Source organism: Alligator mississippiensis, chromosome 1 (assembly GCF_030867095.1).
Source record: "Alligator mississippiensis isolate rAllMis1 chromosome 1, rAllMis1, whole genome shotgun sequence".
Taxonomy (NCBI): Eukaryota; Metazoa; Chordata; order Crocodylia; family Alligatoridae; genus Alligator; species Alligator mississippiensis.
The window spans coordinates 252766634-252787116 of NC_081824.1; the positions used below are offsets into that span (position 1 = coordinate 252766634).

Sequence of the window (20483 nt, forward strand, 5' to 3'; positions counted from 1 at the left end):
ATCAGTCAGTTATCCATAAATTAATTAGTCTCTCTTTTTTTATGTGATCAATTAATTATCCATAAATTCATCTAACATGTGATAACCTCACTCAATTTACCAGTAGTCTGGGGTCACTTTTTTGCAACATTACCACTTGGCCACTTCCTCAAGTAAGGGGTTGGTGGGATTCTTCTTTCCACTCCCAGTTCCATTTTCCTTGGTCCCATCCTGAGCCTTCCCTTGGCTTACTGGGCACCACCACCATATCCCAGTACAGCTACTGAGATACGTCTCCATATGGTGTGCACGGCGCTCCAAGCCCCCTGTGCATTCCCCTCTCTGGGGGAAGTTTGTGTCCTGGCTCCTCTCTGTAGTCCGCTGGAACTCCTGAGACACAATGAAGGCTCATTCTCCACACATGCAGCCACATGCAGCTGAGATTCTGCTTCCACTGTAGGGGCCACACATGGACTGCTTCTCTGGCCGCTCCAGTGGCCGTGCAAACCCACTGGACTTTCCAAGAGTTCTGCAACCCTGTCCCACCAGCACTTATTGCCTGGAGCAGGGACCAGAACTGGATCCCTGTTACAGTCATTCTTCACGTTGTCTTTAGCTATTAAGTTTGTGATACCCGAGGTATTGAAGTGTGTCATTTTGTTATCAGTTTGTGAATCCTGTTACCGCCTTTGTTTCTGCATAGAATATTGTCTCTATAAAATGTTCATCATTTTTACCATTATTTAAGTAACTCTTGGAATTGGCCTCTGCTCCTGGCACATTTAGCATTTAATTGATTCATCAGATTCCTAGTTTAAATGCAAATGCTTTCTTCAAAGATGTGCTTTAAAGATGTAGTGTGCCAGAGATTAAGATCAATTAGGATTAATTTCAAGACAGTCTTTGTGCTTGCTAACAAATTATTAGTAGCAGAGCCAGCCTGAGGGAAAAAGGTGCCCTGGGTAAACTTTTCTTTCGTGCACCTCACTCCCCCAGTCAGCACTGCTGCTGCAAGCAGAGGCATAGACAGAGGCAGGTGGGCAGGGGAGCAAGACACAGTCCAGCAGGGAGGTGGAGCTGCACGGTGTGCCAGGCAGGTGGACAGGCAGGAACAGGCACCATCCCACCTGGCTCCTCATGAACAGTGGCTGGAGGTGGGGGGGTGGGTTGAGCTGGGCACTGCTCTTCTTGCCTGGGGTGGGGATTGGCCAGGGTGGGACAGGGTTGGGGGACAGCACTGCTGTGATTACAGGCTGCTCACATGTGTATTTGCGCATGTGTACACACGTGTGTGTGCATTTGGTGTCCCCTGACCATGGCATGTTGGGCAGTCACCCATGACACTCACCACTTAGGCTGCCTGTTACTAATATAGATAGCAGTCAGCCTCACTTCTCCACTATGCTTTCCAAAAATTCATCCGGACATTTCAGCCATCTATTTGCCCAATGGTATCCTAATATACAGCATCTGACTTTGAACAAAGTGGAAAGAGATGGTGAGGAAACTAATAAAAGTGAAATTCTGCAAGGTGGAGCATGGCCTCAACTCCCACCGGCCTCTGGGAGTCATAGAGGTCAGTAGGTAGCAGGATAGACCCTGCATTGTGCTCTCTGGGTTAGTGTCAGTCCCTGTGTGGGCAGAACTCAAGCTGTGTGACTGTTCCAGGTGCTGTTGGCCAAAAAGAATAAAATCCAGGAGCCAAAGAAGCCCCTTCGATTCCTTCAGAAAGTACCAAAACCCGTTCCTCGGCCCCCAACTCCAATGCTGGAAACGCCATCAACCGTAAGTTGGATGCTTTTAGTAGTTTTTCCTGTAAGCCTTCTATTGACTCGAAAACCATCCAGAGTGATACAGATTGCTCATCAGTTCTGAATACACAGTACCAGCAGACAACATAAGCACAGTTACAAGGAGCTTATCTTTAGACTGTTACTACCTCATTGCTTAAGCTTTTTAACATCTGAGGTGGCACAAAGCCTGCCCTGACAATGGGCATAACTTTAAATAATCTTTCCTTAAGACAAAAAAAGTACATAAAACACCCTTGTTCCTTGGAAACCAAAAGAAAAGCACCACATGCCTTCTTAGAGGCAGAGCAGTGCAGCCTCTCCCACTGTTTTAGGATTTGGTTTTGCAAGTTGCCAAACAATCTGCCCAAGAGTCCAGCAGAGTAATGAGACTGACCATGTGCTTATTTTGCCGCAGTGGGGTTAAGGTCCCTGCTGCTAGGAGCACTGAGGGCAGAAAGACTCTTCTGTGTTCTTGGCACTTCCTTTTCTGGCCCTAGTCACCAGGCAGATGTTGGCAGCAGCTGGTGTCTGCAGCAAAGGCTTCCTGCCAGAAAGAGGGGGATGTCAAGGGGGAAGTGGCAGAAATCATGGCAAGCTGGGCAGAAGGAAGCATAAAAGATGGAATGGAAACATCCACTCCAATCCTCTTCAACTTGTTTCCTGCCGCTGCCAGATGCATACAACTCACTGGCCCCCAGCAACCTGCCACAGGCTCATACACTGCTCCTCCCATCATTTAGTACCCTACTCTCCACTGTGTTCTCTGGGCTCCTCCAGTCCCCAGCCTGCCTCTGCATCCCCCTGGCCTTCTGCTTCCAGCACATATAACAAGTAGGTGCCGGTTTACCCTCTCATCTCCGCTACAAACACAGGGAGGCAGTGGCACTCCTCACTGTGGTCATTCCTAGAGCTGAAGATAACCTGGCAGCTCTGTACCTCCCGCTGTGTAAATGAACCCTGTAGCTGCAGTTTGACTTACCTTTCTGCCTCTGTGGCAGATGTCCCAGTTTCCAAGAAGGGTTCCAGCCTTCCTCTGCAGTTAAGGTACCTTGTGCCTCAGTGTCTCTTCTGGCTGGATAATCCAGAGGAAGTTACCTCTCCAGCCCACCTATAAAGTTTTGTCTTCCTGGGAAGTCCAACGGAAAGAGCAGTCCTTTGCTGAAGGTCTGCTTGGCACCCTTCATGATGCTGGAAAGCAAAGGGATGCTTCGGGCAAACCCCAGCCTGGGGTAGGTAAGTGCACGCAGTCAGACTCACATCCACCTGGGTTCTGTCTCTTGCTTCCCCCACACACCTTGAGGCTTCCCATCTCAAGGCAGGGCTTGCAATTTGTTTTTACTCCTACCAAAAACGTGTCTCTCCCAACTCCTCAGGCTTCCTCCTACCCTGCCTTTCCTATGCACTTATGTGGGCTTTGATCCAGGCTTTCTGTGACCTAGGCTGCCTACCCCAGATTGGACCCTACCTGGTACCTTAGCAAAGAGAACCATTGTCAGCTTTACCTCTTCCCTGGCAGAGAGCTAGCCCTGTATAGTCGCATCCCATTTCCCAGCGTGCCTTGCCAACCTTGCTTGGGTTCTGACCTGAATTCAAGAATGAGCTCAGCTGGGCCTTTAGTTAGATTCCCTTAAAGGGATAGTACACCCTGTTACAAAGCTCAGTGTAAAGCAGCGTGCTTGCTTCCAAACTGCCGTTCACTGGGCCTTTAAATTCACTACAGTATATCAGTAAATCCTACCGCAACAAGGAACATTAGTGAAAATTTTCAAAATGTTCCCTTTTAAATTAATACATTTTCTAATAGGTAATCTCCCTTGAACCTTCCTAAATACTATTCCTCCTTCCTTGTTCTTAGAGTTTATGGTCATGCTGATCATGTGTCTGTTATAACCACACTTAGTCAACCTGTGCATGGTTCTGTTAGTCCATATCATAATTTTCTCCTTCCACCCCCAATAAGTTGTTGCTGCAATCTAAACTCCCTCTATGAACTCCTACCACAGCCTCTTATGTCTTTGTCTTATCTGTCTCTCATAATATTCAGAAACCTACATTATTTGACTTATCTCCATTCCTGGAAATCAGGAGAGAGATGATAAAAAACACCACAAAAATAAACCAGAGATTAATTGTACTCTGAGAAAGATAGTGTGATGAATAGCTCTTCCAACTCTCCTCCAAGCTCTTCCCAAAGAGAAGAGATAGATCATAACTGGATTTTTGTTGTGTCTTAGCAGAGAGAAGAAGAGATTGAAATGGCAGTGATCTTTTTGCAGAAGTTAATCCGAGGCAGAGCCATTCAGAACATGGTATATTATGTCCTTGGGCTTTCTTTTATCTTCCAGGTGCTGATGGGGGTTACTGAAGATAGGCCTCAGTTGTGCTGGGGCCAGGTATTAACAACCTGGCCCCAGCACAACTAATTCAGCCACAGGGGACTTGAGCAGTAACTTCCCATAACCCTGATCCTCCTAGATTGAAAACCTTGTTTATTGTCCCAAATTACTGATAGACGATTCCAGGTCATGGGAAAATGCCTGTGCCCTCCATGAAGATGTCCACTGAGACCTACTGTAGTCCTGTTCAGGGCTTTGGGTTAGGCCAATGATTCTCAACCAGGCATACCTCAGAAAATGCCAGATCCTATATTTCACTAATTTTTATCAGAAAAAAAAGAGTTATTCTTCATTGCAAAGAACTCAGAAAGACCACAACAGGTCAGAAGTTTTTTGAAATCCCTAGGTATCTTTTGTTTGTACTTTTTTAAGGATCTCAAGGCACCCTGCGTGAGAATTCCTGGATAGGCCTTTTTCCTCAGGTCTGGCCAGTTTTGAACATTTTGCCTATCCAGGGGGTTAGTTTTCTACCCTTGCTGCTTGTCTCTGGACCACTGAGATTAATTGTTTCTTACTGTTCTGGATAGCAGCAGTGGGCTCTGTGTAATAAGAAATGCCGTTAGAAAATGGTCAATGTTGAACTTGGGTTTTCCAAGTCTCTCTCCCATCCTTAATGGTCCCCTGGGATTATTGCCTCTAGCTGCATTTCAGGGCTTCTGGTTGTCACAAAAATTCTCCTCATTTTTAAGGACTTCTCATAAGTTTCTGGTTGAGTTGGTTGTGAGGCTGTTGGATCATGAACTGGCTGGAACTGCTGTTGCTACCCAGCATCCCACAGTATGCTACCGCTTACCTTCCTGTCTTCTAGAGAGTCTTAGTTCCCTACTCAGTGGGAATAGGGGACACTCCCACACACCACCCAAATGCAGAAGGCACTGGGTCAAGAAGAGGCAACACCGAGTGGGGTTAAACAAGGTAGATAAGCAGTTCCCAGGACAGGGAGAGCAGTGGATACCAGACTGGGACATAGAGAAGGGAGTGGGGAGAGGAAAAAACATGACTTCCGTTGCTGGGTAAAGGTCTGGGCAGATCCTAATATGACTGAAAAAGAATGGAGGTTCTCCTTTGACTAAGTAATAAAAGGGTTGTTTGTGCCCCTATCTTGTGCCCCTATATTGCAGAGGGCTTGGTTTCCTGTCAGGAGCATCAGAGAAATTCCTCAAATGTTTAAGCATTAATGATAGAGAATTTGATCTTGGAAACAGATGATCCCAAGGCTCAGAGGAAAAGGATGTTTTCTGTTTGCTAGACTCTTTAGATTTTATCTCTCATCTCTATTTCAAAGATGTTTGAAGGGAAAGAGAAGCGGCTAGAACTGATTCGGGAGCTGCGCACCACCCATGCACTGCAGGAGGACAGGCAGCTGCTAAAGAAAGCAGAGAAGCAAGTGACTCTGGCTTTGCAACGACAACGTGACTTGCATGAGCACAAGGTTTGGCTATAAACCTGCATAGAATAATCCTGTTCCTTCATCCACTCCTGTTCCTCACCTCCTTCCTCCTCCCTCCCCCAACCATTTATTTTCCATTTATTTTCTTGTTCCAATTATACCAACCTACTTAGAAAATACTGCAGAAATTAATTGTGTGATCCCTGTCAAAGAAATCTCCAAAATGAGCCTAAGCAGGCTTCCTAGCTGGGGGCAAAGACTGAACAGATGTGGGGACTGAACTTTTCTTTCATTGTTAGAAGGGTTCCTTTTGAGTCCGACAGGCCCTGTGAACAGAGAGCACCATAGCTAGAGGGTTGCCTAGCTGCTGCACAGGCTGTACCTCCTTTGTCACTGGAGTATCTGTATTTCCAGAGCTCTCAGTACATGAAAAATGTGCATTATTATACAAAGCAGTTTGGCCGGATTACCATTTGCTTGACTGGTGTCAGTTGCCTCCTTTTACAATTGATATCATCCTCCCTTTCAGGTAATGAAGTGATACATGCATGTCATCTATGTGTCAGCCATTTAAATGAATAGATTTTGTGTCATTGTTATTTAGTCATAGCCTTGCTCCTCCTGCATATTTACACATCTTTGCACTGGCCTGTCTTGTGGGAATAACCAGGCTATTGTATTGAAGTTATTGCAGTCCCACTTCATCAAGGAAAGGAGTAAGAGTGGGATTAACCATTAAAGATGTTGATGGCTTGATCTTGATATCTCTGAACCTTGCTCTGGACAATGAACCAATCCCCTGCTGTTTTCTGTTCCACCCCTTGATTTTGCTTTTCCTGGAGCCTGGGGGAAAGACTGTTCCAAAGCTCAGGGCTTTTAACTTGTGGTTAAATCCATCCAAGAGACTCTGTTCACCTACAGCTTTGCAGCAAGTTTTGTTTACTTTTGTTTAGGGCAAAGGAGAACCAATCTGCACGTATCAGTATCTCTGAAATGTGTGCTTTATAGTACAGGCCATGACAAGGATGCCTGTACAGCTGTTGTATAAATGTCTTCCTTTGGAAATTGTACCTTTTAACCCTCTTAAAGGGAAAACTTCCCACTGATCAAATATTTGTATATTTGGGTACATGAGCATAGAAAGTGATTTGCAACTCTCATTTCTTAAGAGACTATGGTAGCCATTTTAAGTACCAGCAGTTCTAATGCTGTTAGGAAAGAACAGTTAGGAACAGTTAGGAAAAAAACAGTTAGGAAATGCTAGCTGAAGCATGCAGCTTAATGAAAACTAAAATTCCTGTTTTTGTGGCTAGGAGTAGCATCCTGGTTAGAAATAAGGCTGAAGGAGGTGGATCAGAAACTACCCTGTTTTCTGGGATTGTTGACAGAAAGCAAAATTCTCATAGAACCCTGGGATATCGTTGTTATCATCTGTTCTAACCAGGTTTTAAACCAGAAAATCATTACATCCAGTGTCCCAAGAGTTAAGTAGGAGGGACAGACAGTAGTCCTATATCTTCTGTTCCCACTAGGATGGTGGGAAGACTGAACCTTCATCCCTCTATCCTCACAGCCTTTGGCCCTTTGAGAAGGGGTCTTTCTCATATAGCTCTGTGTGGCAGTGACATTTTCACATTCCCGTGTGCTGGTTTAGAAATGTGTAGTTACCTGAAAAAAGGCATGATGATGTGGGAAAGCCCATTTGTTACTACCTGCTACTGGGGGATTTTTTCTTCATGTGAGTTTTACATTTAAGTGCATCTACTACCAGCCTTGCCATTCCATCAATAGCCTGGTTTTCTCTACAGCCCTTATTCCTGACACATACCTCTCCCTTAAATCCCTGGGTTTGGTTTTCCAATTCCCAGACAGAAACTGCATTAGCAACTGTTGGACACTTGTGCTGATTCAGCTGAACTCAGCACAGAAGGCTAGAGAAGGAAGGCAGGGAACATAGCTTTGTTGCTTTTGTACCTACTGCATTCTGGGCCTAGGAAGTGGGCAAGTCCCCTGCATAAGTCAGAGCAGCCTCAACAGCAAGTTGTCTAAGTTATTTCAGCAGCTCAAAATAGCTTGAGGACAGAGCACTCCTGCCTGGCATTCCTCTGTGTCGAAGGAAAAGCGGAGAGTTTATTCCACTACAGCCACCATGAATTGCCCTTGTTCCTAGAGTATTTCCTATTTACCAGTTCTGCCACTTTAGCAGTCCCTGAATGCAAGCTTGGCCTATCACAGGGGCTTTAGCACAACCCAGAACAAGAACTTTTTATTTAAAAGAAAAATGTAACGCTCAAGTTTATCTCATGGCCTCTCTATAGGGGGGTTTCACATGCTTTTGGTGGGGTTGGGGGATAGATTTCTTATGGCCTGTAAGACAGTCTGCCTCTGTTTTGTTTTCTAAGCTGTCACAAATCGAGAACCACTTGGCCTGGATAGAAGGGCGGGCACTGGTGAACATGTTTGACTTCCTGTCCAAAGAGCTGGTGAGGTTACAGGAAGAGCGGAGGATCCATGCTTTCACCATGCTGGGTGAGCGGCAGCGGCGGATACGGGAAGCAGAGGAGAGTGGGCGCCGCCAGGTGGAAGAGAGACGCCGGCGGGAGGAAGATGAGATCTTCAAACAGGCAAGTAGAAGAGATGAAGGTGACTGTGGGCAGCTTGGGAGGGTTCACTCTTTATAAGGAGGGTCAAAAATGCTTCAGCTGACTTCAGCGAAACCAGATGTTGGGATGAGCTGGTTCTCCCTCCAGTGAAGACATTTTCCGTGTTCAGCTTAATTGTCTGGATCTGGTAGTCATTAAGCCTAGTTTCATAAATGGGGACCTAACTAAGTCATGGCAAGACAATGGGTTTTTCACAGACCACACATGACACACGCAGCTGATTTTGTCAGCATTTTGTGGCAGCCACATCCCTCACTGCCGATTGGTGGAGGGCACTTTCACTCAGTCTACGTCACTACTGCTTTATTGGCCCTGCCCCTCACCACTGATTGGCAGAGGGTGTCTTGACTCCATCTACTTCGCTACTGCTTTTTTTTGTGTGTGTGGTTTATTTTGCGGGAATTCGTAGCCAATGCCGTATTTCCCGGCGATTGCAGACAACATTGTTATTCATGGTTTCTATAAAATCTATGAAACTGTGATTTCGGTAGATCCCCAGTCATGAATATAGCTTTGTCTAGACTCCTCTGAAAAACAGCTCTGCTGTCTCTGGGCAGGCCAGAAGCTTAGGGCTAATGCCCAGTCATAAGTCAGCCTGCATGGCAGATGGTCTCTCAGGCAAGGTGGTTGTAAGCAGAGATGTTTAGAGATTCCACCTCATCGCAGCTAGACCTTGAATTAGAGCTATAAGCAGTGCAATAGCCAGAACAGCACAAGCTCATTTTAAAGCAACAATAACAGATCGCAGAAAATCCCCTGGTCTCATTACTGTCGTATCCCATTACCTCACTGCCCGTTATAAGACAGAGACCTGTCCAGGATAGACTCTGCCAAGAGGGAGTCACTGTTCAATACTGAGGTCTTCTCTATCACCAGTTTACCATCACTGATGTACTCAGGGAAGCCACAGAGAATGCTCATAGGAAAAAATAATGTTACGTAAGACAAAAAGCTAAAATATATGTGCCCTCCTTTTTAAGGGGAAAAAATTAATCTTGAAGTGTAGTTTCCCTTTAACATTATTTTCTCTTCCCAATTTATCTTGCCCATGCCCTGAGGTGGAAATGAGGATTCAGCACAGTGTGATACAACAGCCCTCTGAATCCTACCAGACAGATCAGTGTCTGAGAACCTTTGGTGTGGACGCATTAGGAGAAAACCAGTCTGTTCAAGCTGTTTTCATTCCACGTTGCTACAGTTGATTCAGTGGAGTATTTTGCTTCAGAACCTGTGCGACTGAAAGCTGATTAGTTTATTGAAGCCAGCTCCTGGCATTTGTCACCAAGACCAGGAAAAAGGGGTGCCATTCAGCAAGTGGAACTAACACATGGTAGAAAAGGTTGGAGAGTTGTGTCTACAAACCTAACAGAACAGTTTTGCTTTGGGCATTGTTCTTTTCCTGTACAACAATCTCCTCGGGAAAAGGACAGTAACAAAAAGGTCTTTATGCTATGCTAAGTCCCTTCTGAGCATTTAGAAAATTCTTTCTATGCCAATATGCCCTCATCCTACTCCACTGCAATGGTGGGTCTTCTTCTGAGACACCGTGGCCTTTGCCTCACCCAACAACTGGTCCAAGCAAATAAGTATTACATAGCAGTGAATGTTTGTGCCTTGAGTCGGAAGAACATGGTGGTGTTTGTTTCAGGTGGTCAAGGTGCACCAGAGCACTGTTGATTCCTACCTGGAAGACATTATCCTGAATAGCATGGAGAACACAGCTGAAGAACAAGCCCGGGAAGAGATTCAAAAGGTGGCGGTGGAAATCAATGACATCGCTTATGAAATGGAAAGTCGGTATGTCCTAAAAGCCTACCCCTACAGTATATTACTGGTTCTCAACCAGAGTGCCATGGCACTTTGGGGTGCCTTGAGATTCTTTCAGGTGTGCCATTGGGTGCCACACAGTGTTATCGCTGTTACATGCAATATACCACTGCAGTATACAGGGCATACAGATGCAGCATCTCACAGTTCAGACTCTGCTGACCCACAGAGCATACAGGGAAAGTAGGCAGGAAGGGGTTATTACCGTTCAAGAGATACTGCACTTACCTTGTTTTACTGTGACACTGGTTTGGAAAACATGTTATCAGGTGTTAGGAGCTTCTGTTACTATCTTGGCTGAATTTAATAGACAGTTGCCAGTCTCTTGTAATTGAACTCACAAGTCTCCAAACAGTGACTGGACACTGTTCCTTGCTTTGGTCTTCTAGTGACATTCTTGGGTGCAGGTCCTGTCACCCTGTCATCCTGTCAGGCACCCTGCTGTAGAGGTAGGGGTCTCTACTGTTTGACTGCCCTACAGGCCCTGAAGCCAGGGCTGAGACTGCCCAAGGCTTTTGGTGTTTTCCCTGAGTCCAGCTCGCTCATTGCGTACTAAAATTGTAGGTCATGTCCTCCAGTGGCGATCCCGGTGTCAAGTGAAAGACAGAATTTGATACAGATTTCTACAGACACAAATTTCTACAGATCTATTAGAACTGTATTTATACACAGGAAGGTCAGATTTGCCCTGGGGTACATGGGTTCTGAGAGTTACCCCTTCCTACACCTCTTCAGTGCTGAAGGGACCCTGTAACAGACATATAGGAGAATTGCTTCAACAACACCTAGGTCCTGATATCTTCTTATTGATTTGTGATAATATTTTTATAGATCAGCTTTGGAAGAGATGCTGCAGACACAAATATCTGCCAGATAACAACACACCTTTTGTTCAGATATCAGAACTTTAAGAAATTACCAGTCTCAATAAAGCAGCCATGTTGGCTTCTGTCTGTGTAGACTTGAATATATCTTGGGTGCCTCTACATGAGACGTTTACTGCACATCTACATGAGGTGTTTACTGCAGAGTTGCCCAATTAGCTCTGCAGTAAATGTCTCACGTCTACATGTGCAGTGTTATTAGGGCACAGGAAACTAATAAACTCTGCAGCAGGGTGGTACTTGTAAATACAAGTACTGTCCTACTGCAGAGTTATTTACTGCACAGCACTGCACGTATAGATGCTGACCCAGGAGTAAATTGTGTCCAGTCAACCCAGTCAGTTGAGGGCCACACTCCTGCCTGCTGCCTACCTAGATGGCAGCTGCAAAAGCCTCATGGCCCAACCATCTCCTCCACTGACCAACACAGCCACCTACTGCCTAGGCCTGGCCCCTCCGTGCCCCCTTCCAGCACAGGGCTGCCCCTCAGACCATGGGCCACACTGCTGCCATGAGCCAGAACCCAGGGATGACCCCTGTGTCCTCTGCCAGCCCAGGGCTGGCACCTGTGCAGCTGCAGCCAGAGCCTGGAGCTCCTCCTGGCTGCTGCAGGGGGGCAGAGCAGGGCAAGAGCAGCCTTGGCCTAAACTGCTTCTCCCCAGCTTAGTTTGCTGCTGTCCCAAGCACACGTGTAGTCAGAGACAACCCAAGCAGGGTGTGGGGCCCCGCCCTTGGGCGCAAGGAAACTGCCGGCACATTTGGCAGCCAGGGGGATGCCAAGCAGCAAGACGTGAAGCTGGTGGCAGTGCAGAGTCGCTGCGCTGCTTCAACTAGCTCCACGGGGCTCTCCTAAGTGCGGGGCCCGGGGCGGTCATCCCAATTCACCCCCTCCCTTCCCAGAATGACCGTGTGTGTAGATTCTGAGCCCAAGAGTAGTTTATTGCAGAGTCGCATTAATTGCACATGTAGATGCACCCTCTGTTGCTGAAAACACCTCAGGATGATGTCCAGATAGGGCATCAAGCGGGAATGCCTTTTTTGAAGAAGCTGTCCCTTCAGTTCAATGTCTCTGATCTCCTTTGGAGATGAGACTTAGGAATCACTTCAACATACAGCCTGTTTTACAGCAAAGTACCTCTGTGTTGTGCAGTCAGATAAGTATGAGGAGAGATTATAGAGGCTAGGCCTATTCAGTTTAAAAAAGAGATGCTTGAGGGGGCGCGTGATACAGCTTTACAAAATACTAAATGGTGAAGAGAAAGTAAATAGGGATTTATTATTTACTCTCTCACAATACAAGGTTTAGGGGTCACAAATGAAACTAATAGGTAGTAAGTTTAAAACTAACAGAAGGAAGTTCTTTTTCACACAGCATGTTTTTAAAGTGTGGAGCTCGTTGCCACTAGATGTTGTGAAGGTGACAGTTTAACTCGACTGAAGAAAGGGATTGGGCAAATTCTTGGAGGAAAGGGGCATCAGTAGCTATTAAACATGGGAGTGAGAGGCATAGCCTCTGAATCAGAACTTCCTAAACCTTAAATACTGGAGTTTGCAAGTGAAAGAGGAACAGTGGAAAAAACCCTGGTCATACCCAGTTTACTCTCCCTTTCAGCATCCACTCTCTGCCCCTGCATGGCATAGGACACTGGGCAAGATGGACCTATGGCAGGGGTGGGCAAAATGTGGCCCTTGGGCCAGATGCAGCCCACCAGGCCGTTCTGTCCAGCCCATGGGGCCCCTAAAAATTTAGAAAGTTAATATTTATCTGCCCCTAGCTGCCTGTCATACAGCCCTCAATGCCTTGCCAAAACTCCGTAAGCGGCCCTCCGCCTGAAATAATTACCCGCCCCTGACCTATGGTCTGACCCAGTATATGGCAGTTCTTGTGTTATCACCAAAATGTTGCAGCCCATTAGGCTAATTTAGTACAGCTAGCACTTCAGGCCTCTGAACCAGCTGGTACCTCACCTGAGAGGAAAACGGGCCTGAGTCACAGCATATTACAATAGCACTGGAACTAGCCAGCAGGGAAGGCACAAATGGGGAAAATTTGCAATCTGTGCAAAGACACACAGGACAAGCCTGCCTGGCGGCAGTGGTCCTGGCTGGGACAGCCCTGAACCTGTGCCAGACCCATTCTGGCTGGCATGCTCTGAATCCAGAAATATGCCGAAAGGCCACTCCAGAACATGCCTTTGCAGCCACCCTTGAATACTGGGTCTCCGGTACACTAGAGACATACTAGAGCCACTGGGGACAGCCTCGGTGCAGCCTCACCAGCACATTTCCTTGTTTGGAGCGTGTATGTGGGGGTGCGTAGGCAGGGCTTACTCAGAACATCCTGCTTTGGACACATGACTAGCACAATGTAGACATGGCCAGGGGCTATATTAACAAAGAGATGTCCCCTCCTGTGGGGAGGGGGTTCCCTGTAGTACAGCAGTGAGACACTTCAGCAGGGCTGCCTTGGTGATACTTGGCTGTCAGTGCTGTGTACCTGTCAAGAGGGTTAAACAGAGGCCTGAATTCTCCAGACTGACAGCTGTTTTCACCAGGACAAAACCTACTTCACAATAGTTCCTCAATTAAAAAGAAATTAAAAGGGGAAATGTGTGTGGGAGGGGCACAGGGATGGACATTTAAGCAAAGCAGACCAATCCGACACAACTCTCCATGTCTGTTCTTGCAGCCGAACTTACCTGCAGTCAGAAGAGATTGTTGCAGAGCTGGTGTACAGCTTCCTGATTCCGGAAGTAGAGAAAATCTCTGTTAAGGAGAAAGGTGAGGTATCTAATAATGTCATGTGGTTCATTGATTTTTCTGTGATTCGTTAAGTGAAAAGTCCACACTACCAACAGTTTCATTGTGATCTAAAGCTCTTTTCACAGAGCTTTTTCACAGGCTCCTCTGGTGCTTACTGTGAGGCTTGGGATGCAGTCCAGACCTCCTAGCAAGCCAGTTCAAATTCATCCCTTAGGTAAACAGCAGGTGTATCTACATCAGAGTCCATGAAGTTGCACCTGGAGCTGAAGAACTGTATCGTTCCTTAAAAAACAAAACTAGAACAAGGGATTTAAGTAATACATCTGTGAGTAATCAAATATGCCCCAGCGTCCAGTGACTGTAAAAGTCTCAATTTATGCAAGTGTAAAATATACAAGGAAGCTTATAAAGTTGGCTTCTCTTTGTGCTTTTAATTTTTCTAATTTGTTGAGAACTAGGAGCAGAAATAATGGCCTTGGGTTGATTGCAGTGATATCATGTATTAGAGTGGAAAATTTTATCCTGTTTTAGAGAGAAGCATTGCTTCAAACATGAATAGTATGGCTTCAAAGCATAGGAGATGGGCAGACAGCAGAAAACCATGCGTGTTGACAAGGCCATGAAAAAGCATTAAGTCTTGTGTTCTGGGACCTCAGTTGGACTGACTTTGAAAAGTAAATGTAAAAGTAGCATCAGAAGAGTTCAGTGTTTTCTCCTTCTGACTCTAGAGCAAATGTGCTTAGTTTATTGGTAAAATATTTCCTATTACCACCAAGTATGAGCCATGAAGATGTTTTCTGGGATCTAAGAATCATAGTAGTGTCTTTCTGTCTTGTACGTCTCTGACAGCAACATTCTGCTGACTGTGTAGGAGCTAGAATCGACTCAAGCTGCCTTTCTTTTAGCTGTACTGGCTCTGCAGTTCTCCCAAAGAAGGACAAAGCCATTGTGATCACTGAAGTCTGAAACCATAACACTGATGCACCCAGAGATCAGATCCACGAGTAGGAAGGGTCATGTTTATATAACCACTTTTCGGATTAGAACTACACTTTAGAGCATTACAAATAACAGCATGTACCACGACAATGTTTTTTGAGCATCAACACATCATGAAAAGTCACCTTCTAGCTACTGACATTTAGTTGCAAACCCAGAAAACAATCATGCAGGACAGAAACAAGGGGGGCAATGTCAACAGCTCAGTGAAACCCCTACTCAGTGTTCTGCAGAGTCCAGAAAGAGGCAAAAGTTTAGGCTGCAGGGTCATCTTACTGATACACCCTCACCTTGATATGCCTTGTTCATCTGGGGTCAGCCTGTCTCAAAAAAGACCAAGTAGAAAGAGGGTCCCACAATGGCCAAGCCTGATCACAGGAACAGGGAAGACTCCAGCATGAAGAGACTGAAGAGAATGAGACATTCAAGCTTACAGAGGTAACTAGGCAAGAACTGAGACACTGAGTTTAAGCAAAGCTTCTCTGAAACAGTCCAAAGTGACAGAGGCAAAGACTACCAAAAGTCAGGATCAGTTGGAACCAGAAATGGGTGCATTGCGCTCTGCCAGAGGTGAGGCTGTAGCTTTTGGGTTCCAGCTCTTGCAAGGAGCTCTTCTCCAGCCATCATCAGGAAGGAGCTATTGGGGATGTTCTAAGAACAATGGATTGGCATACCAGCCAGGATGGGGCCTAGCTCATAGTTTACCTTGCTACTACTGCCCCTATGGTTCAAAACTCCATAAGAGTAAAGGACTTCTGCCAGTTTTATGCTGGAGCCCAGGCTCAGGTGTGAGGATCTTGTGCAGTCATGTCTGCAGAGAGGCAGAATTACCAGGTAAGTAAGTTTCCCACTTCCCTGGACAGCTGCAGGGAACATCACATACTGCTATTTGAGTTAATACATGCATCATTATACTCGGCATGCTACAATTCCATGGCAGTGCAGAAAACTCTGCTGGGAATGATTTAATTGAGCAGATTATCCACTGTGAATTTATGATCTCAATTTTACCAACTCGGCACATTCTCAAGTTTATAAATTTTCCTTGGAACTGGCAGGACTCAGGGTGACCTGCTAGGTGAACAAATCCATCTGTGCCCCTGTCCCCTCATACACACAACTGAGGGCCATTGCTTTACCCCCTCCAGGGGAAAGTATGTGTGTTGGAGGTGGGCTGGCATGAAGGAAACAGCTACAGCTCATAGAGATCTTTGGCCCAGCCATGTGGAAGGTGTAACCTAAATAGGCCAATCACAGCTCATGGGGGCTTTAAAAGGACAAAACGTGCCCCTGCAATATGGGTCCCCCTTTTTCTAGTTGGAATCACGGCGAGTGGATGAGGGCATGCAGCAGCTCTCTGAATTTTAGTATTTCCTGTGGTGTTTCTGGAGATGATGTCAAAGTGCCTGTGATAGAAGGAGCATTGTCTGTAGACTAAGAATTGGCTGAAGGAAACAATTGAAAGCTCATATCAGATAAGAGAGGAACTGCAGAGCTTGGTGTGAGGTCTATCTAGCCTTATCTGACATTTTCATTCTGTATTTGGAAGATGGATAAAGTGCACATGGGCCACATTCAGAGATGACACTGAAGTCCCATTGCACCATGACATCTCCCTTGTTAGGGACCCAGCCCCAGCATATGAAACATCTGTGTGATTCAAGTTCCACAGTTAAAACATGACCGTCTCTCAGTGTAGGTGAACCCAAACCACAGGACAGACTTGGACCCTTTCAGGTTTAAAAAACTGTTAAAGTGTTCATTTCTACCTCCCTGCAGTGCAAATTTGTTTTTATCATGGTGGGAATAGCTTTCCAGTATCTGCAAGCTATAAAGAGAACAAGTAATGGCAAAAACTAAGAAAAGGGAAAGGCAGGCTAGGTCATTTTGTCTGGGAAGCTATCTCCCTAAGGAAGGGAATGAAGTGTATAAAGCCAAACTAGATTAGAACTATAATAGGTACAGTCCCGCACTGGCCTTAGGAGAATGGACCCAGTAACCAAACAGGTCTGCTCCCTCTATGGGTCCAGGCAAACTCTGAACCTAGCACTCAAAAACAGCCCAAATCAGATGCATGCATCCAACAGCTTATTGTGACTAGTGAGCAAGGGCAGGGAAGCAATTGTAAAAATACAGGCTTGTGTTGAGGGCACTTTTGCCCCATGCTGAAAAGAAATGCATCTGATTTTGCTTCCCATTCCCGTCACTTGCCTGCCAAGCTCACTGCAAGGTTGTCTGCAGCTATTAGGTGGCAGTAGAACCCTATCAGCATAAAGCAGAAGGGTGTGATTTTTCCGGAGCCAGGCTTTTCCACAGCTCCTGCTGACCAAGGGCTGCATTCTCTTTCTCACCTTGCAGAGAAGTCATAGCAAGGCAGCACCAACCAACAATCCTCTCTCTGTTCTGTACAGTGAGGCAGTCCCAGCGAAAACACATCAATGCAGCTCATCAGATCATCCATGGAGGCACAGACATGGTAGTGGCACAGAGCTCCTCTACGCTGCCCGAACAGGCATTGCACAAAGGAGTCCTGGAAGGGTCTGTGATCGAGTTTACTGAGAGCTCTTCCAGTGCAACAGTCAGCTCCACTCTCAGCAGCACAGCTACTGAGCCAGAGGCAACAGAGCACCCATTTGTGACCCTCACCAAGCAAGTACCCTCTGAAACGGTGCAGGAGGGAAGCCAGGGTAGGTTGGCAGAGAGAGACAAGGGTACGCAGGATGACATCACTCCACAGAAAGAGACAGGAGGCGAATAGGGTGAGTCTGCCTGCATTTTTCCCTCTGGGGCCTTGCAGCTTCACCCCCCTGAAAAGGAAAGGAAGATGGAAAGTTGCACCCAGAGCCTGCAGGCTGAGGGAGCATCTCTCCCTAGTAGGGTGACCCCATGTGAGGGCAGCAGGTTCTGGATTGTGCAGCTGGCAGCCACCATCGCTGCCCAGCATGTATTGCAGCATGGAAGCCCCTGCTTAGAGCAGCCTGCAGCAAGCTTTGGTGTAATGCCTAGGAGAATTTTCCCATCTAAGCCTTGAAGTTCCTTGCCTGAACATCCAGATGCAAGGAGGTTAGCCTGGGGGCATAGGAGCCACAGCACTCCTCACTCCTCATACTCTGCCATCAAGTTGCTGGATGATATTTTACAAGGCCCCTGACCCTCTGTGCTTAGACTTAAGAGCAATGTGGGGTCCAACTAATTGTGTCCAACAATTGGAGAACTTTAGATCATAGAATGACAAAATTGTAGAAAAGTAGGACTGAAAGAGACCTCAGGAGGTCACATCTAGTCCAGCCCCCCCGATCAAGGCAGGATCATCCCCACCCATATAACTGTTTGTCTAACCTATTCCTAAAAATATACATAGAACCCATGACACAACTAGAAGACATATTAGCCCAAACACTAAGAGCACTTGAACCTGCCACAGGTAAAGCAGAGGGATGAGGACACTGTCAAGGTCCAGCCACTACAAGGGTTGTTAAAATACACTTGGGAAAGCTAAGGAAGAGGGCCACACCCCTGGTTGCAGAGGAAGGTACATGCCAATCTGACTCTGAGATAAAATCTCTTTCTGACCCCAGTGGTGATTGGTGTGACCTTGGGCAGAGGAGCAAGACTCTCACCAAGAACCTCTGGGTTTTAGTCCCAGCAGGAGTTCTGGCACACTCCAGTCAAAATCCCCAACCCTTGCTGCAGCCAACATCCAATGCTTGTGAGGAAGGTGAAGAAATAAATCCTAACACACGTAGCATCAGGATGGGGAAAAAAATTCCTTCCTGTCCCCATGTGGCAACCAGCAAAGTGCAGAAGCCTGGGAAACACCAAACACCTTCCACTTCGTTTTGCAAACACCTCCACACATCACATCTCCTGTCATCCTTTCCTTTCCATAAGCTTATCCCAGCCCCTTTAATCTTCTTTCGCAACTGAGCTTGCTGTGTAACTATGACCATATGACCTCTGCTTCACTCTGCTGCTGCTGGGTATTGTCCTCTTTGGTGTTCACTTACTCTGGGCTGCAGAAATCGTCTGTGATCCTCCAGCAATTCATGCTAGAGGCGCTCCTGGGTTTCCAAGTAGTGCTCTTCACAGCCCGCTCTACCCAGGCTACTCCTAGATTGCCCCTGAGCAGCGCATATCCAGCATCATGAACGCCTCCAGTGAAGGAGATTCTACAGCTCCTCCAGGCAGGCTGTTCCACTGCTTTGCTGTTGATGAGAGATGCCACAGCAGCAGGGAGCATAGGGATTGGACCACAGTCTGAGGTCCAAACCCAACCTGACCCCCCACCAGCCACTTGCTTAAGATCAGCCCATTATTATTAGTCTGAAGCTAAACAGGCACTACTCTGCTGCCTTTGATATGATCAGTAAGGGCCAGAGCCAGTATGTCTCTATCATAGGATTAGTCCTCCTCACAGGAGTGCCTCAGTGACACTCAGCTGAGCAGATCTGGCTCTCGTGTGTCAGAGCTGTGCTGGCAGAACGGCCTGTAAGATCACAGATTTCTATAGGTTTAGCATCAAAAGCTTAGGTGGACCTGCCTGCCCACACCCAGCACATTCAGGAAATGTGGCATGGCCACAGCAGACATCCAGAGTGCTTGCTCACTGCTGCCATGCCATACTCTAGCTACTTGTTTAAAGTCAATTTATGGCATAAGCTACTAAGTTCCCCTCTACCACCAGGCTAAGGCTGGGTTACTAGCATTTCTGTGTATTGCCTCACTTAGCAGCATGAGCTGGCCACTTTCTGTGCCTGGTTACCACTGTTGCCTTTTGTACCTCAGGGGTGCTGCTGAGTAGATAGCTGCTAATGCCCTGTGCAGCTCTATCATTCTGAAATACCAGCAGAAGTTGTTTAGAGACTTGGCCTCAGTGGCCCCTACAGAATCTGTGCATTTGCTCCTCTTTGTTGTGATATTTAGGGGGAAGAATTAGAAACAGAGGAAACAAAATAACAGTGAGTGAATGCAATGCAGTCCTATACCTTAGTGAGCAGCAAGTCATGGGAGAGGGGGAGTCAAGGAAAAGAAACTGATTGCACACCAGTGTGACAACACATGGGCACTGGCTGGACCTGTTGGACTTCATCATTGTCGCAGATGTAGTAGAGAGGGATAAGAATGATTAATGTCATGGAGAAGCCCACCTCCATCTTTTTTCACAGGAGATCAGAGTCACATGAGTATTCAATTGGAAGGGATTTCAGGAGGTGACCTAGTCCCACTGATTGCTCCCAGCAGGGCCATCCCTATTTATGGGGTGGGATAGTTATGTGCAGGAGACAAAAAGCAGGCAACAATGAAACAACCTAGATGTAAAACATCAAGCAGGACTGAGAAGGTGGAGCTGGATCTCACCTTCTGTCTCATGGCCAGAGCAGACATTCAGTGAATCTGGATGGTGGCCAGAGAAGTGCTCTCCCACTTGTTGCACAATCAGGCTGTGCAGCTCTGTGCCCAGGGAGTTTCCAAGACTCAAAGAAGCATTGGACATTGCTGTAGATGGCAAGGATGCCTGGCATGGATAATAATTTTGGGAGAAATAAAAAACTTGATGCTGAAGGGCTTAAGCTTATCTCTCTTCCAGGTCAAAATGAGCCCATCCTGAGAGCAGTTGTCCCATTTTGGCTGGCTGAGGGGGTTCTTCCACCTCCTTGATATCTCCTGAGGCACAGGCTGCTGCTATAGATGGGACGCTGGGTGAGAAGGACCTCTGGCCAGATCCAGCCTTGCACTTTCTCTCTGTTTCTAAACGCACACGTTGAAATAAATGTGCTCTCTGCCTCTTG

At 46.6% G+C, this 20483-nt stretch overlaps 1 protein-coding gene across 6 annotated transcripts in view; it reads left to right on the forward strand.

Annotated features, from left to right (window-relative positions):
- CFAP91 (cilia and flagella associated protein 91) overlaps positions 1-20483 on the forward strand; it is a 52568-nt gene extending 32085 nt beyond the window's left edge. For 3 of the 6 annotated variants that reach the window (XM_059720497.1, XM_019476403.2, XM_059720500.1), the window contains 8 exons: positions 1648-1764; positions 4007-4081; positions 5454-5600; positions 7961-8182; positions 9870-10018; positions 13622-13713; positions 17106-17453; positions 20282-20483. In XM_059720497.1, coding sequence (XP_059576480.1) covers positions 1648-1764; positions 4007-4081; positions 5454-5600; positions 7961-8182; positions 9870-10018; positions 13622-13713; positions 17106-17452 — 1149 coding nt within the window. In that variant the 3' untranslated portion in view covers position 17453; positions 20282-20483. The remainder of the gene's footprint in view (positions 1-1647; positions 1765-4006; positions 4082-5453; positions 5601-7960; positions 8183-9869; positions 10019-13621; positions 13714-17105; positions 17454-20281) is intronic. The other 3 variants (XM_059720498.1, XM_014604004.3, XM_059720499.1) reach the window with 2 other exon arrangements.